The sequence below is a fragment of the Lutra lutra genome, chromosome 8 (genome assembly GCF_902655055.1).
Source record: "Lutra lutra chromosome 8, mLutLut1.2, whole genome shotgun sequence".
Classification (NCBI taxonomy): domain Eukaryota; kingdom Metazoa; phylum Chordata; class Mammalia; order Carnivora; family Mustelidae; genus Lutra; species Lutra lutra.
In genome coordinates this window covers 112,843,293-112,861,003 of record NC_062285.1, presented here as the reverse complement: position 1 = coordinate 112,861,003, position 17,711 = coordinate 112,843,293, and the positions used below count along the sequence as shown (strand labels likewise).

The 17,711-nt window shown below is 37.3% G+C and overlaps 2 protein-coding genes across 6 annotated transcripts in view; one reads left to right on the top strand and one right to left on the bottom strand.

Moving 5' to 3' along the window:
- Nucleotides 1-4,945, top strand: part of CEP290 (centrosomal protein 290) — a 96,137-nt gene extending 91,192 nt beyond the window's left edge. For all 4 annotated transcript variants that reach the window (XM_047739447.1, XM_047739449.1, XM_047739448.1 and 1 more), the window contains 3 exons: nt 279-373; nt 3,647-3,726; nt 4,715-4,945. In XM_047739447.1, the coding sequence (XP_047595403.1) occupies nt 279-373; nt 3,647-3,726; nt 4,715-4,945 (406 nt within the window). The remainder of the gene's footprint in view (nt 1-278; nt 374-3,646; nt 3,727-4,714) is intronic.
- On the bottom strand, nt 3,930-17,211 carry C8H12orf29 (chromosome 8 C12orf29 homolog). Of its 2 annotated transcripts, XR_007129207.1 has the most exons (8): nt 16,982-17,211; nt 13,447-13,564; nt 10,809-10,904; nt 9,766-9,882; nt 8,262-8,459; nt 7,098-7,267; nt 5,943-6,075; nt 5,685-5,826 (listed from the first exon to the last, which is right to left on the bottom strand). XR_007129207.1 is itself a non-coding variant. In XM_047739455.1 (7 exons), exons 1-7 carry the CDS (start codon nt 17,069-17,071, stop codon nt 5,635-5,637), a joined length of 981 nt encoding a protein of 326 aa, XP_047595411.1. In that variant the 5' UTR covers nt 17,072-17,209; the 3' UTR covers nt 3,930-5,634. The 2 variants fall into 2 exon arrangements, 1 of the variants encoding a protein (XP_047595411.1); XM_047739455.1 differs by lacking the exon at nt 5,943-6,075 and having other exon boundaries at nt 3,930-5,826; nt 16,982-17,209.
- Nucleotides 17,212-17,711: the final 500 nt, after the last annotated feature.

The window sequence follows — 17,711 nt, the reverse complement described above, 5'->3', positions numbered from 1 at the left end:
TAGATACTGATAAAAGGGTAAACCAGATCCTAATATAAGTCTCAAGCTTCTAATTTAAACTTTCTGGTCAGACTTTTAAGAAGCATGAAGAATTTTCATTCTCTGATCTCAGTTTGAGAATGGTAGCATTGCAACAGTGGGAGTAAATGAATAAATGTTTACCTTTATAGACTATCAGCAAGTTCTAAGCAATTTACAAAGTTCATAAGAAATAACCATATATTTTGTGAAGCAATGTCTGTTTTTTGTTGTTTTAACACATAATCATTGTGTTCTAGATTAGCTAATAGTCAGCTGGAAAAAGAAAAAGCAGAATTAATCCATCAGTTAGAAGTTAACAAAGACCAAAGTGGAGCTGAAAGCACTGTATCTGGTAAAGTGTTTTATTCTTCTAGCATGTTAGCTATCCTGTTTTTGAATTGGGGTTTTGCCTTTTTTATTTATTCAGATGTCTGATGATTGTCTTCCTATACACTCAGATCCTTGACAGCATGTTTCCTGAGCTCTTTCCTTCATAAAACAGAGTTGTTTATAATAGTAGGTACTCAAGTTTTTTCTTTTTATGTTCCATATGGGTGTTACATTTAATCATGATACAGGGCTAAGCAAAGAAAACTAGGTCTGTGGTCTCCATTTTCTAAGTATAGGCCCTTTTAAGCCCTCTGAACATTATCTTTTCAGATTTTATTTATTTGAGAGACAGAGAAAGAGAGCACGAGCAGGAGGAGGGGCAGATAGAGTCTCCCTGCTGAATGGGGAGCCTATTGTAGGGGCATGATCCCAGGAATCTGGGATCATGACCTGAGCTAAAGTCAGATGCTTAACCGACTGAGCCATCCGGGTACCCCATCCTCTTATTATTAACTTAAAAACTACATATAGTAGGGAACCTGGGTGGCTCAGTTGGTTAAGCGACTGCCTTCAGCTCGGGTCATGATCCCAGAATCCTGGGATCGAGTCCCGCATCGGGATCCCTGCTCCATGGGGAGTCTGCTCCCTCTGACCTTCTCCCCTCTCATGCTCTCTCTCACGGTTTCTCTCTCTCAAATAAATAAATAAAACCTTTAAAAAAAAAAACTACATATAGTAAACTCGCCTACTTTCTTTTTCCCTTTTACAAAGTAAGACAGTCTTATCCTCTCCATGCTTTCATTCAGAAGTGATTAATCACTCTATTGCTATGTGCATATGTATGCATATGTATACATATATATGAATTACATACACATACACATAATTAACAGCTGATCCTCATTATTTTCAGTCTGTATTTGTGAATTCAACCACTTACTAAAATTTACTTATAACCCCAAAACTAGTATTCCTGGTGCTTTTGCAGATACAACAGCAGTGAAAAATTTAAGTTCTGATTCACCTTTTTCCAGATGAGATCCAACAAAGTGAGGCTTTGAATTATTTCAGCTCTCTCATACAGATGACTAGAGGATGTAAACAGGACAGGGCAGTGCGGGACAGGGCAAGAAGCTCTGGTTCTGGGGCCAGTTGGACTGGGTTTAAATCCCAACTCTCTGACACTTATGAGCAGGGCCTCGGGAGAGTCACTTGTTTTCTGAACTTTGTTTTCTCTTTCATCAAAGGATAGAATCTACCAGGATGAATTGTTTCCAGGATTTAAAATTATATTGTGTGAGGAGATATGAGTATGTGTATATGTACATGTTTTCCCAATGAATGGTTCAGTATTCACAAATCCATTGTTCGTGTCGACTTTTGAGAACATCACTGTTAACAAGAAACATTTGTTATATATATCTGATAGTGTGATGGAAATAAATTCTATTCCAAAGGACTATATCAATTTATACTTAAACAGTCTTTGATTATTTCATATACCTTTCTCAGTATCCTAGGATGTATTCTCGTTGCTACTTTGTATTAAAGCTATCATGTATGAGTTGGACCAGACACTATGCTAAGTGCTTTACAAGCATTTTATAGTATTCCCCCCACCACCACCACCCCAGCATTTTGTAATTAACCATTAAAACACTGTTTGGTGGGTACTACTGTCTCCATTTTACCTATGATCTTCACCTTAAAGAGGTTAAGTAACAAGGTCACAACAGCTAGAAAGTGAGAGAGGCAGGATGAAACCTCAATCTGTGGAACTCCAAAGCCCCTCCCTGGTCCCTGCTTTTGACCACAGAAACTGCCTTACCTACCTCTTGGTGACTAAAACAGTCATGTAAGTCTCTCAACAGTATCTCTTACAGCAGCCAGCCCAGGGTACCAGACTAGCACATTCCCAAAGACCTGTTGATGCTGTTGATTTATTCGGCAAGTACTTTCTTTCTAAATCTCAGTTTTCTGAGAGGGAATTTCAGAACCCTGTGTTTCCTCATCTATTTAAAGGAGACTAGGGATACCCATCAAAGACTGTTAAGGTTCAAAATCAAACCAGACTGTCTTGGCAATCCTAAAGCACTATTTAAATAAAGTAGCAACAAGACTGGCAGAATACTGAAAAAGCTGTATGAAATAGTCAAAGGTTGTTCAGGTATAAGTTGGTGTAATCTTTTGAAACAGAATTTGCCATTTTGATCATGCAATCAGATACCATTAAGCTAACTTTCAGAAAGTGCAATACATAATAATCACTTTTACTGCACTATTTCGTTACTAATCTGTGTAACATATAGCATCCCTTTGATTAAGACCGTCAACTCAACATAGCATTACAGTGGTTAAGAACCAAATTTATAAAAAATAATTAGCACTTTCTACAAAGGTGAGGGGAAGTTTTGAAAAATATGATTTTGCTCTGCTTTCCAAAGGAAGATAGGTTCTGGTGACTATTCCTAAAGGAAAAGGATGAGGAAAATATTTCTTGTCTCCAACTTCTAATTAGGAAACCATATCAAGGGAACCTTAATAGAATAGAAACCTTCCTGTCTCACTCATCAAAATGTGTCTTGCTGCCTATTATTTTCTCAAACTTTAGCATTACTTCTAAATTTTACCTTTCAGTGGCTACAAAATATGACAGGACACACTGTAAGTTGCTTAATTTAAAGAAAATGTTTCTAGCAAAGATGGCAATTAAATAAAAAAAATCCCATTTATCCATTGATTCTCATAAAATTAGAGAGATGTTAACTCCAAAGGGGGGGGGTAGTTAAGGATCCAGTAAATTAAAGCCCTTGTGCTCTGTGTAACTCAGGGTTGCCTGACCATAGTATCAGGATTTATTTGTCTTTGTTTTATCCACCCTGTCTGGCATGTATTTCACGTAGTAATTACACAGTAAAGGTGTACTGACCTACATGAACAGCCAGTACTGTTGGGGACCAGGAACATTTAGCCAGCTATGGTTGTAGCCACTTACCTAACAGTCTACTTATTCTTTTGTTGTCCTTTTATTTTTCTCTGAAAATAATTTCTTCCGTGTAAAAAATTAACCCGATTCTATACTTCTGATACCCAGTACATGCCTTTTCTCTTGGTCTGCTGTGGAATTACAATACCGGATAGAGGTAGGATTACAGTATTCAGTCTGGAAAGTGTTTCAGCCATAAAATGCATATTTTCTAGGCTCTAGTTTCTTAGTTTTCTACTTACGCTCTAAAATAAACCCTTTGTCAGAGTGGGGGAAAGCAGAATCTGATTTTTCTAACTTTTTTGGCAGATCCTGATCAACTCAAGGAAAAGGTAAAGGATTTAGAGACACAACTCAAAACTTCAGATTTAGAAAAGCAGCATTTGAAGGTAATTTTATCTAATTATATTATAAATGCTTTGTGTTAAACACTGTTAAAGTCAACTTCTATGAACACCACCCTTGAGTTTTACGTATGTATCCTAAAAATTCCTGGGTATACATTTGACCTCGATACTGCAGAATTCATTATATTCATCTGTGTTAAAAATATTAAGCGAGAGCTACAAAAATACTGAGACAAAACAAATACGATTAAAGAGACGTTTATTTTTTGATTCTCAACAAATATGGCTCATTATTTTAATATAAGTTTTGGGTCATACTGGGAAAACTATCTTTTATTTCTTTTTTTTTTTCTTTTTTGTTTTTTTTTTAAGATTTTATTTATTTATTTGACAGAGACAGATCACAAGTAGGCAGAGAGAGGAGGAAGCAGGCTCCCTGCTGAGCAGAGAGCCCGATGCGGGGCTCGATGCCAGGACCCTGGGATCATGACCAGAGCCGAAGGCAGAGGCTTTAGCCCACTGAGCCACCCAGGCGCCCCTTTTATTTCCTTTTGAAATTCTTTTCAGGAATAGCTCCCTTTATTAAAGAAAGATATCTGCCACGCTTTATCTCTTAAGGAATCTATAAACAGAATAAAAGAGCATAAGCTGAAGAATTAACTAGTGATCACTCGCTATTCTAAAGTTAGAAAAATCAGATTCTTTTTGATTGCCTCAATGAGAGTATCTGATATACTTCTGGAGAAAGATTAAATGCCATCTCCGTTTAAGAACTGATATATTTTAGTCAAAAAGTAGGACATAACTTACGGGATAACTTAATTTGTTAGCGAACAAGTTAGTTATTTATGCTGTACAAGGAAACCTTATTTGCGAAATTCTAAAAACATACTTCTGCCTATAGTATATAAGTGTATTAGCTTATTCAGGTTACTTTGGATTTTATGTTTGTAATTAAGTCTCTTTATTTCAAATCTAAAGAATATATTATATTCTTACATACCTTTCAAAGATATTATGTTTCTATTAGGAGGAAATAAAAAAGCTGAAAAAAGAACTGGAAAACTTTGATCCTTCATTTTTTGATGAAATTGAAGATCTCAAGTATAATTATAAAGAAGAAGTGAAGAAGAATATTCTCTTAGAAGAGAAGTTAAAAAAACTTTCTGAACAATGTGGAGTTGAGTTAACTAGTCCTATTGCTGATTCTGAACAGTTTGAAGATGAAGAGGAAAGTCCTGCTGATCTTCCCATTTATTAAACTACCCATACCTGTAATTTTATTTAACTATCTACTTTATAAGTCAAAACTCCATCTGGAAATCACGCAGATCTCTGACCTACATGATTTCCTTCTTCATACCCTGTACCTTTATTAAATTGAAGTTTTAGTAAATAAAGTTATATGAAATTTTAAAGTATATTTTTGATGACTTTTAGCATAAGGTATGACTAGATCAAATAAGCTACGATGAATTTCTGTATACATAATGTTTAAGTTTTTTAAAGAGTATAGAGGTGAACTTTAATAACTTTAACATTTAAAGTTGGGGTTTATAAATATACTTATTTATATATGTGTTAAGACTCTAGTTTTATATATGTGTAATGTATATAAACAGGTATGAGGTTATAGCCATAAGTTTTGTTAAGTGTCAGAATAAATTCATCTTGATCTATTTAAAGTTGATGATCCAGAATTGTTGGTTTAATTGCTGCATTTAAGGTAAGGAGCTTATTACTACATTTTTAATGCAGTAGTGGCTTAAATTCATTTGCTGGTTCTAAATAAAATTTTGAATAGACCTTTGAACTGAGAAATTCGTTTCTTCAAATGCTAGAAGATTACTGCTCTATTAGACATGGAACCCTGAGATTTTTTTACCTTCCATATATGGCAGAATTTTCAAGATTCAAAGATAACAATAAAGCTGGTTCTTAACTGCATTTCTAGTTTATATCAAGTATTATATCTTTCAGTCTACCAAATTTCTGATTATCTATTTTTGAAAAAAGACTAAACAAACACTTGGTATCAAAGCCATGGTCATACTTGTTCAGGTTCATGTTGATAATAACTGGTTTTGAATTCATGTAAGTCTCTGGAATTGGCCAGCATAAACCAAGATGATGGCGGTGAACCTGAAGAGAGAAAAAAGGTATTAGCTTTAGACTTTTTGACCTTCATTCACTTATAAATATGTATTTTGAATGCCTACCATCTGCCAAGCATTACTTAAGGCTCCACTTTATCTTACCCTTTTTCTTGTTTTCATAGCTGTTCTCCTCCTGACATATTACATATTTACTTGTTATTGTCTATCTTCCCCATTAGAATGTGAGCTTCATGAAGGCAGAGACATTGTTTTGTTGACTCTGTATTTCCAGCACCTGGAAACATGCCAGGAACATATTCAGGGGCTCCATAAAAATTTAATGAATAGAGTCTGTTGCTGAGTACAGAAGCTAGCCAATTAAAAAATATGAGTGGGAGGCATTCTAAATATCACATTGAAAGAATGGTGCTTTTTGCTCTGATTACAATTATATAAATATGGTTAGAACATATACAGTGTGGCTATATTTGGCAGGTAGGGGTATATAGCTGTTCTGGAAAGTGAAGCAAGGGTCAGATCATGAATATTCTTAAGGTCACTAAGCAATTTTATGCAACAAAGAAACATTTTAACTTACTATGAAGAATGGACAGAATAAGGATAAGACTGAAAGAGAACTTTAGGAGGGTGATAAACAGGTCAAGCATGAATCTTGGCTACAATTAAAATGAAAATTAACTGCCAGCTGGTTGGGAAGAAGTATAGATTCAACAGATCAGAATCTTTAAATAATTTTATCTATGAAGTAAGGAGAGAGGGGTTAAAAATGGCATCTCTGTTTCTGAACTGCTGGGAGTCAGGGGGTTGATATGACTTAAGGTCCAGTTCTGAATATCACTAATTTCAGAAACCTGTGAGAAATCAAATAGTCCAAGAGACTGAAAGGGCACAAAGTCTAAAAATTCATTTGGTAAATATTAACAGTTACCTTGGCACTTTTAACTCAAATTCTATAGTCAAGTAAGTTTGGGGAATGCTGGGTTAAAATAAGCTGGTACAGATTATCCCAGAGGGCATTCATTTGCAACATTAATTTCCAAGAAGGAAGTATGTAATATGCAGAGCTTTCCAAACATTTTCATCAGTTTAATTCTGAAGTACATTTGGAAAATCAATGCCCCAGAGAATGAATACACATTGGGAAACACTATTATGTAAAGAATGGTGGCCTGTAAGATGAGGAAATTTTCTTCACGACACATCAGAATTTCTGCAATCTATAGAGAATATTCTGGTGCCCCTTCTACCTCCTTTTAGGAGGACAATATCATACCACAAGCTATTTTCTGTCATTACCTTGATTAAACAGCCATCGTTGCAATGCCACACTATTCCTTCAATTTTACCCTCTCTGCAACCTTCAAACCAGGATAATAGATCACTGTGCTTCAAGGAAGGTAGATTTCTGATTTGAAATGCCCCATGTGGTATAAGAAGATGTAATGGATGCTTCTTGCTTCCTAACCCTAAATGTTAAAAATTTCCATTAGCCATACAAAAGTTCCAAAAACCGAGAAAATTTACTTTAAAAAAAAAAAAAGCCTTTGAAGACATTTAGCAATTAACTTACCAAAAAACTTAGTTGGTTTCCTAAGTGGTGATGTCATTCAAAACTGCCACCTTATCCCATTAAATATAAATTTCACCTTCATATAATGTGTACCAAGGGTCAGCAAACTATAACCCGTGGGCTAAATCCAACCAGATGCCTGTTTTTGTAGTTTCAGCGGAACACAGCTATACCCATTCTTTTAAGTACTGTTTACAGCCTACAAAACCTAAATATTTACTACTGGACTTGTACAGTGAAAGTTTGCCAACCCCTGATCTATACCACTAGCCAAGTTCAACTATCATTCAGTGTTTGCCAAACAGCCACTCTGTACCTCTGATAACTTGTATAATTACTATCTTCTTTCCAACTACCAATCAGTCTGCTTCTGATCCCTATATAGGACTTTGCTATTGCAGCTTTAATGTCCTTGGGTCTGTCTCCATTTCCTATGAATAGTGTTTTCCACAGTGCTCTCTGGACTTGCACTCAGTTCACTGTAGTACAGATTTTGATACTCGATTCATGGTCAATTCTTAATTTACTCTTAGCTGTTAATGCTAAACTAAATACCTAGCCATGAAAAACACAGGATTTTCATTCAACTCATTTCACCTAAATTTTAATAAGCAACAAAAAGTTACACTTGAGTATTTCCCTTTCATACATAGTTTTATAGTGTTATTATGTGAAAGAATGAGAGGCTAAAATAAACTTTTTGGGTTAATAAAATGGTTTGAGTCCCACATAAATTTCTCCATGGACATAAATAGCAATGGCTATAATTCTAGGAAGCTGTTTAACTCAAATTAGTCATCTCTTTAGTGTATGTGTTTTAAGTTAAGCCTAGGAAGGTCTCTTTATAAATGACAGTTACTATAACTGAGCAGGAAAAAGGCTTCACTCACCATACGGGTTTCCATTAATATTTGTTCCTATAAGCTCTAGTGTTTGTTCCAGGAGATCTGAGAGTGGCACTGCACTAACTTCCAGAAGCCCAGGATCATCAGGATGAGGCTTCAGTACCAGGGCAACTTTGAATTCATAATTAACTACAGAGGAATGCCAGCAATATTGCTTGTTGTTTTTCTCCACTGGTACCCAACCTACATGTAAAGGAAAAACTGTCAGGACGCTGCTTTTCTTTGGATTGAGACTTGAAGCAATTTTAATTTTGTTATAGATTTTCCATGTTTTCTGGATGTTAATCACACAGATAACTTTTTTTTTAATCAGTGGAAGCATTAGCAATGTTACTTTTTTAATCCTAATCATTCTTTTAATCATAAGGTTATTTTTACTTTTTACTCTATTGAGAAATCAACCTGCTTGACAGTTCACTACAGAATATTCAGCATTTCTTTCTAGAAAATTTTCATTAAGAACCGAATACCATTCTAAAACACAGCCCTAAAACTCTTTTTTTTCCTTTCTTTTTCTTTTTTCTTTAAAGGTTTCTCGCTACCATCTCTCCAGTTTCAGGGACAATAGACCTATGCAGTAAGTGTTCTACAATTTATTGTACTGTTGCAATATTTGCTGAACAATGTATTAATTCCACATGTACTGAAGGTTATTGCTATTCCTCTCCTAACTTATGTTACCAGATAGGCTCCCTCATGTGAACAATTCTTTTATCAACAAACAAAAACTAGGACACATATGCCACTGTGACCATCTTTGGTCACATCTTTGACCTTCAGTACTCACTCAGGTAACTGTAATAACCTCTTTTCTAGTCCATTAGTCTCCAGGGAAACCCACACTTTTATCATAATCTTGCTTCAAAATTTTAAATTTAATTCTGCTGTACCCCTGCTTAATAATCATCTTCAGAATGAACTCAAAACTCCTCTAAATGGAATATAAACTCCTTTAAGATCTGAGCCCATTCCACCTCTCCAGCATCAAGTTTTATTAATGTCCTCCAATGTCATACACCCTAAACATTCCAGCCACAGAGAAATGTCACATAAAATTCCCACAACTCCATTTTGCTCCTCTTCAGGCAAGTTTGCCTAAGCTGACCTTCCCTCTTCCTTGCGAGCTAACTTCCTGGTTCTTATGCTTTGGTACAGATGTCCTCTCTGCTTAGAAGCTTCCTCTAACTACCACAGGCTAACAAGAATTCTTCCTCTTTTCTCTATCCCCTTTGTATACTTTCCTTTTAGTTCTTTCTTAAATCATACCAATATTGATAGATTTCCCCTAGTGTCTAAAAGATCATGGATAAGTTTCTAATCTTCATTTTGTATTACTAGAACCTAAGACTACTCTGCATATTATAGGTACTCAAGATACACTTGCTGAACTGAACCTTATTCTGGGGTATCTTTCTACTCAGCACACTTGCAAAAATCTCCCCATTCCCAGAAAAACTACTTATGCATTTTAGAAAAGTTTTCATGATACCAGGAATGTGTCCATTTTCATCAGGCATCGGATTCCCATTTAATTGTTCTATTTCTTTCGCTGGTATCCAGCACTCTGGAACAGGTTTGAAGTCCTCCTCAACATTCCAAAAAAATTCTAAAAGAGTTAAGTAATTTTAAATGTGGTGATACTTTAAAAAATATAAAAGATGAACAAATTCAAAGTGGGAAGAGCTAATAAACCCCATTAATATCAGGGCTTATATAATCATTCTCCATTATCACCATGATGTAACTGCACTTCTCAGGGTTAGGGCACTAGTATTTTGGGGGAGCCTAAGTGGTTCCTTCAGCTAAGCGTCTGCCTTTGGCTCAAGTCATGATCACAGGGTCCTAGGATTGAACCCCGCATCAGGTGCTCTGCTCAGTGGGGAGCCTGCTTCTCACTCTCCCTCTGCATGCTGCCCCTCTGCTTGTGCTTAACACTTTCTCTGTCCAATAATTAAATAAAATCTTTAAAAACAATTTTTCAATTCTGAATTCACCACTCTGTAAACAGTGGATAAAAGTCTAAAGTAGCCAATGTTCTAATATGTGTAGATTTATGATGAATTTTTAATGCACTATAAATATAAACATAAACATATACATATATGAATGAGTGGATATAGTAATTAATGTATACACCTGCTTATATTAGAGGAATTTTAATGTTTAATTAAACATACTGATAATCCTTTGATATTTTTGTGCCTGATTTATAAAATTATGTATTTGTCTCTTAGGCAACAAAACCAAAATGTGTTGCTCATTACAGTATATATGTAGTACTTTGTATGTTTTAATAAAATCAACATACTCTAATGAGTTATAAAAATGTTAGGAAAATGATTCAAAATATTTTTCAAGAATATTCTTTTACATACAAAGATACTCAATTATAATTTTCTTCTTTCCCCTAAGTACTTAAATTGTAAGAAGGATGAATGTATAAAAAAACCACCATAGCAAGAAATAAGCCAAAAATTGCAGGTTATTTAAATCATAAGAAACTAAAAAGAAAAAAAAAAGAAGCCCACTAACCTTTTGAGTTTTGTTTTGAATGTAGAAAATTTTTAAATCTTTTCTCAGCTAATTTGTTAGGTTTTCTATCTAGCCGAGCCCAAAGGTATGGCTGACCTAAAAAAAATAATAATAGTAGGGAAAAGAAAAGTTTAAGAAGCAAACAATAAAACTTATCTTGAAAGACATTTCAGTATAAAGTTTTTTCAATAAATAACAGGGTCATCTTCCCCCAAAACACCAACCCTGTAAGACACATTCTAACAGATGCATCTTGCCCAGCCGTACCTGATGCTGTAAGAAGACCCAAGTCTTTGGTTCAAGAATGCTGAGGGTGAGATTAAAAAGTAAATATGTGACCCTTTCATAAGGACATTCCACAGCCAGATTTTATCAGCAACGAGCATTTGTGAGAAACTGAAACCTCTATACTAAATGGAAACGTACCAAGAGAATTGTAGTCACACTTTTCCAGAAACATGACAGTGTACCGTAAGGGTTAGTTCTCAAAAATGTGGAATTAGACTGAGCTATTTTGCATGGCTCTGATCCCCGGTCAAGTGATTATTAGTGATGATCTGTAATCGTGGATCTGCGAAGTTTCAGGGCAGTGTGTCCACATTCTTTATTGATGACACTGAGACTAATGAGTCTTATACCTGGTCTGAGTGAGATTCCCAGCGGGCTCTGCTGTCGGGACTGGTTACTTAGCAGGAAGAGATCTCCATGACCCGCAGAATATAAAAATCCCCAGTTGACACTCCATTTTGGATTCTGTTTCCAAGGTGTTCCCTGCATACATCAGTGGTTCTTGATTTGACAAAGTATGTCCTGCCAGAACCTTGGGGGCTGGGAGGTGTGGAGAGGGGTAAGGCGGGTAACAACAGGCGCTTTCACCTGGACTCCCAGACCCTTTGCTGCAATGTACATCCTTACATTTAATGCCCTTGCTAATACTGTGTATCCTTTACCTGTAATAAACTGTGGATTTGCAAGCACTGCCATTCTGGACCCTATAAGTTTTCTTCAGCAATCCAGTCATGTTTATCTGCCACCATTATACATGATCACATAATGATGCACATTTAAGCTGCTTAATATAAACATGAAAGCCTGAAAAATCTTTTAGTTTCTTCAAATATATGATTTTTAAATTACTGATTATAGTTTAGTTCAGACATTCTGTATTACTTATTAACTATCCCAATAAATATTATGAAGAACCAGATTAAAATTATATTCCATTATTTCTGGCTGAATGGACCTTTTGTTCTTTTTATTATTAAGTACAAAAATCCATTTCACTTATACCCATTACAATGGCTACTATCAAACAGAATTACAAGTGTTGGTGAGGGTGTGGAAAAACTGGAACCCTTGTGCACTGCTGGTGGGAATGTAAATCGTGCAGCTGCTGTGGAGAAACAGTATGGCAGTTCCTCAAAAAATTAAAAATAGAATTACTATATGATCCAACAATATATATCTTCTGGATATAGACCCAAAAGAACTGAAAGCAGGGCGTCAAGAAGATATTTGGTCATCATGCTCATAGCAGCATTGTTTCCAACAGCCAAAAGGTAGAAGTAGTCCAAGTATACACTGATGGATGAATGGTATGGACAAAAAACTACATGATATGGACATAAAATTATGTGGTGTGTACAACAAACAAAATGAGGTCTATACACACAATGAACCGTGTAGGTACTACAACATGAACACTGAGGACTCTATACTAAATGAAATAAGCTTGCCATAAAAAGACAAACACTGTTTGACTCCACATATATGAGGTATCTAGAATAGCCAAAACCACAGAGACAAAGTAGAATATGGTTGTCAAGGGCTGTAGGAGAGGGAATGGTGAATTATTTAATGGGTACTGAGTTCCAATTTCACAAGATGAAGTGGTGATAGGAGACAGTGGTGATTGGAGCACAACAATGAACTGTACGCTTAAAAATGGTTAAGATGGTAAATTACGTTAAGTGTATGTTAATCACAATTCATACTGGAAAAAATGCATTTCAGAATAGATTTCGTAGTACCAGGAATATGTCTAATTTGCATTTATTTAACTGTTCTGTTTCTCTTGCTGGAATTAAGAGGTAAAAGGAAATCATAAAGATTATTTCTCTCTTTTTGATGCATTTGTTTTCCTTAACTGACAATTTCTATTTTAGTTTCTAACTCTTAAAGTGCATTAAATTGAAATAAATTAAGAGATGCTGCCAATAGTAATAAAAACTATGGAGTCAGCGCCGGAATCAGTGAAATCAGAGCAAGTTTTAGGATCAAACATAGGTTCTATTACCAGGTTAGTCATTCATTAATTAGCTGGTCTTGAACAAATTAAGTTCTCTGAGGCTCTATCTCTGCAATAGAGAGGCTTACTGTGCAAATTAGAGATAACATGTATAAAACATTTATCCTATCACCTGCCTTTAATGAGTATTAAGTAAATGTTAATTATCTTCCTTTCCTCCCCCCAGGAGAGAGATACACTGATGTAATAAATAAGCATAACAACTGGGACTTTATCATTTTGCTCTTATATTTAGACTGCCTAGGGCTGATGAGGATAAATGCCCTACTTCAGATATATATATAGTTTGTAAAGTGATCAAATAATATTTGTATTACAGTTTTGTTTTACCTTTGTAAGTAGTAATATAACAACATGTTCCATCCACTTTTTCTGTTGGAATTGCACTGTATATATCTGCATCTAATGCCTTGTGACTTAGAGTTTCAGTTGCCAAAACTTTAAATGGCTTAAAAGAGAGAGAAAGAAAATTGGTTTTAGATAAACAGCCTCTATGCCTTCACCCATACTCTCACCTGGAATGTTCTTAATTTGACTATTTCTAAAGTACAATTTCTTGCTTACCCTTCACAATTAAAAAATATTTCTTCCATCAAGTTCTCATGAGTTACCCCCCTCCCTTCTATGCTATCACAGCAACACCTGTTCTCCCACACTTCATTTTTATTCTGTTTCTTTATCTACCATGAGCTGACAATAGGAACCATGTCCTATGCAGCACTGTCTCTGTAGCACAGTGTGTTCAATCATTTACTTGATAATCACTTGCTAAATGTCTTCTATGGGTTAATTCTCATCCTTGACACTAGGAAATATAGAAATTAACAAAAAAGTACCTGTCTTTGGTGGAACTTTTATTTTAATGAGCGAGACAACAGGAGCAAAATAACACATACATACAATGTTAAGTATAATAAATGTTAAGGAGAAAAACAAATGGGGAGTCTCCGAGCTTTCACAGTAGTAAACTCATGATTTATGGTTCTTCTGTTGTCAGGAAGAGAAGCCAAGACCATCGAGAATGGAGAAGAGTTTCTACAATTCCTACCAACTTTTTATCTAATTTATTTTTATTTCTGAGGAAGACTTATGCCACCGTTTTATAGTGTAAATTATCTGAAGTAACACTCATTCCAAATAATGTGAAAAACACTGCACAAGACTGGTGTGTACAGGTTTTAAAACTAATACATGGAAGTACTGTTTCTGAGTCAGGGAGACTTAGGAAATTAGCACCATTCTGTTACTGATTCAGTACTTTCTTTTTTTTTTTTTTTTAAAGATTTTATTTATTTATTTGACAAAGAGAGATCACAAGTAGGCAGAGAGGCAGGCAGAGAGAGAGAGGGGGAAGCAGGCTCCTCACTGAGCAGAGACCCCGATGTGGGGCTCGATCCCAGGACCCTGGGATCATGACCTGAGCTGAAGGCAGAGGCTTTAACCCACTGAGCCACCCTGGCGCCCCTGATTCAGTACTTTCAAGATAAAGTGATGACGGGGATTCATCACTAACTTCTGCAATTAGTATCAGAGGATATCAGTTTAACCTGTGGTGGTACAGCAACAAAGGCTTGGCCTAATATCAGTGCTGGTGTGGATTCAAATTTACCAGAAATCCTAGGAAGACTACTCTGCCCATGGGAGGGTTTTTTTGGGTTTTTTGTTTATTTGAGAGAGAGAGAGTGAGAGAGCATGAGAGTGGGTTTAGGGGCATAAGGAGAAACAGACACCCCACATAGCAGGGAGCCAGATAGAGGGCTTGATCCCAGGACTCTGGGCTCATGATCTGAATGGAAGGCAGACACTTAAGCAACTGAGCCACCCAAGAGACATCCCTCCCCACCCCGGCCCACCACCCGATAGAGCTCTTGATGAGCTCCAAATACTCCTTGTATAAGAATTAACTTTCTACCATTCTACCACGCTTTGCTATCAACATGTTTAAAAGACAATGTAAGATACCAAGGGGTACAAAAAGTTCTCCTCATTAAAGACTACGACTGGAAAAACAAGGCATGTGTATTTAAAATAATAGTGAATATCAACTGAGTGGTCCTCCAATTTCCAGACAGAGGAGATCACTGGGATAACTAAGATCATCAAAGTTTCATAGAGAAAGTCTGATTTGAAAAAATTAAAAATTGTGGAAGTAATCCAAGCACAGTTGGAAAGCCTAAGCAAAAATATAGGACCATGCCTAGTATGTTCACAGGATGAAACAGATTTCGCTTTGAGCAGGCAACTCTGTCACAAACACACATGGCGTTTTCTGCTGAACTGAGCCCAGGCCCCCACGGTGGGTCCAAAAGGCACTTCAAGAGTAGACTGGGCCTGGTTAATGGGAAGCCTTGACTTACAGTCAAGGATTTGAATACTGTGGTATAAATAATAGTGTAAGCAAATCTTAACTGCGAGGGACCTGAGCAGGGGCTTATTTTTCCTGCCGGAGGGTACTTTTACAAGCTATCCACTCTCACCAACATACAAAGTTGAGAATCACAACTAAAGTGATCCACTATTTGGGGTATCAGTGTTTCTTACTGATACTAAAAAAAAACAAAAGAAACAAACAAAAAACCCCAAAAAACAAAAAAACAAAAACACAACCACAACGTGGCAACTACTGCTATAGACACTTAGTAGTAACTGTGGGGTTTAGACCAGGAAAGAACATGATCATTCTGGGAGGCAGGGAAGAACAATCAGGCAGTGCAGTAAGTAGCACATAAATACTGAGAACTATAACTGCTGTGGCATTAGAAATGTTATGTTATAAAGTAAAAAGTGTCAAGGTGAGGGGCGCCTGGGTGGCTCAGTCCGTTGACCCACTCTAGGTTTCAGCTCAGGTCATGATCTCATGGGTGCTGGGATCGAGCCCAAGGACGGGCTCCAGCTCAGTGAGGAGTCTGCTTGAAGATTCTCTCCCTCTGCCCCTACTCCTGCGTGTGCTCTCTAAAATAAATAATTTTTTTTAAAGAAGTAAATAAAGGAAAAAGGGTCAAGGTAAATGGAAAATTGGCATGAAAGTACTCCACGGTTCATTCTTTAATTCAACAAATATTTAACCAGAACCTACTTGCACGTCAGGTCCTAGAAACTGGGACTAGATGTAACAGGGGAGTCTCCACCTTAAAGGTCTTTTAGTCTAGAAAACAAGGAGGCCTCCAACGCAATGACGTAAGGAGGGTGGGGGCCTATACCATATGCACACGAAGAATTTTGTATGATGAGTTGGAAGCACCGAATACCCGGGGATTCTGCTATCAAGGACTTTGCTCCACATGAAAGAATTACCCTGATACAGGTTACTAATCATTCACCAGTACAAAGTCCCTCTACGACTAAAACCCGGTGCTGAGAGAAACACCAGAGGTGGGAACACCAAAGTCAGAATCAAACAGGAAACTACTGGCAACGACACAGGAGGTGTGATCTCTAGCGACCTAATTAGGGCGGTGGTCAACACCACCGGTTCCCTGTTGAGAACTGTTAATAGCCAAGTTTTTCTACAATCTCCACTTTGTCGCACACTCCTGAAAAGCAGGAAAGTTTGGATTGCGGTGATTATGTGAATACTTAAGGGGTCTTCCCCCAAAAAACGTGGTAGAAAAAAGGGCTATTACTTAAGACGTGGGTTTTCAATTTCCGTGCGACTGCAAGTTTGAATCGCCTTATCAGAAAAATTCTCTCAACGATTCCCTCCCTTGCAACTAAAGAGGTACAAGAACCTGGAGCTCAGGGAGCAAGAGCCCCCTACCCCAGACCTCCCCAGCGAAACCTGCAAAAAGCTCCCGGCCTGCAGGGCGGCTCTAAAGACCCCCGAAGTCCTGCGTGGCTGCTCCCCGGCCCCCGCACTCCTCGGTACCTGATGCTCCCTTTTGGTGGAGGGCTCCTCTTTCACCTCCGTCACAAATACACACGGCATTTTCCGCTGCACCGAACCTAGGCGCCTCATGGTGGGCCCAACAGGCAGTGCGAACGCAGAACACGCTTCCAAGCAGCCAGGAAAGCTTCCCCAACAGTCACATACACTGCTCAAACCACGAACACTGCCGGCTTAAGAAAGGCGGCAGCGCGCACACGGACCTTGGGGCGGGGACGCATGCGCAGAAGCGGCCTCCTGCCGCGGCGCCTTCTGGGAGTTGTAGTGTGGGCGCCGAGGTAACGCCGTTTACACTCCCGCGAGCCTTAGTCCGGGGTGTGATGACCGTGAAACAAGCGATCCGTTTCTGGGTTGTGTGTGTTTAACCATCCTTAGTAACCGATGATATTTATGAAAATTAAAGAATAGCAAGTTATAAGTAATGAATTATTTCAGGTGGCGACTTAACACCACTCTGGTGAAAAGGAATTGCCTGTTCTCGTTAATAAATTCCTGTAGAAGTTTAGAAATATTCAGAGACCTCTCAAAGCCTGACGGAAACGGATTTCCCAGGAAGAGTGCTAGAAAACGCTACAATTAAAACACCTGGGACACCCCTCCCATACACACAATTGTAATACCGTTTGGACTGCACCTCATTGTGCCGCATAACCTAGTCGAAATTGGTTCTAACGTCCTTTTCTAAGTGCAAAATTTAGCCTTAGACTAATCC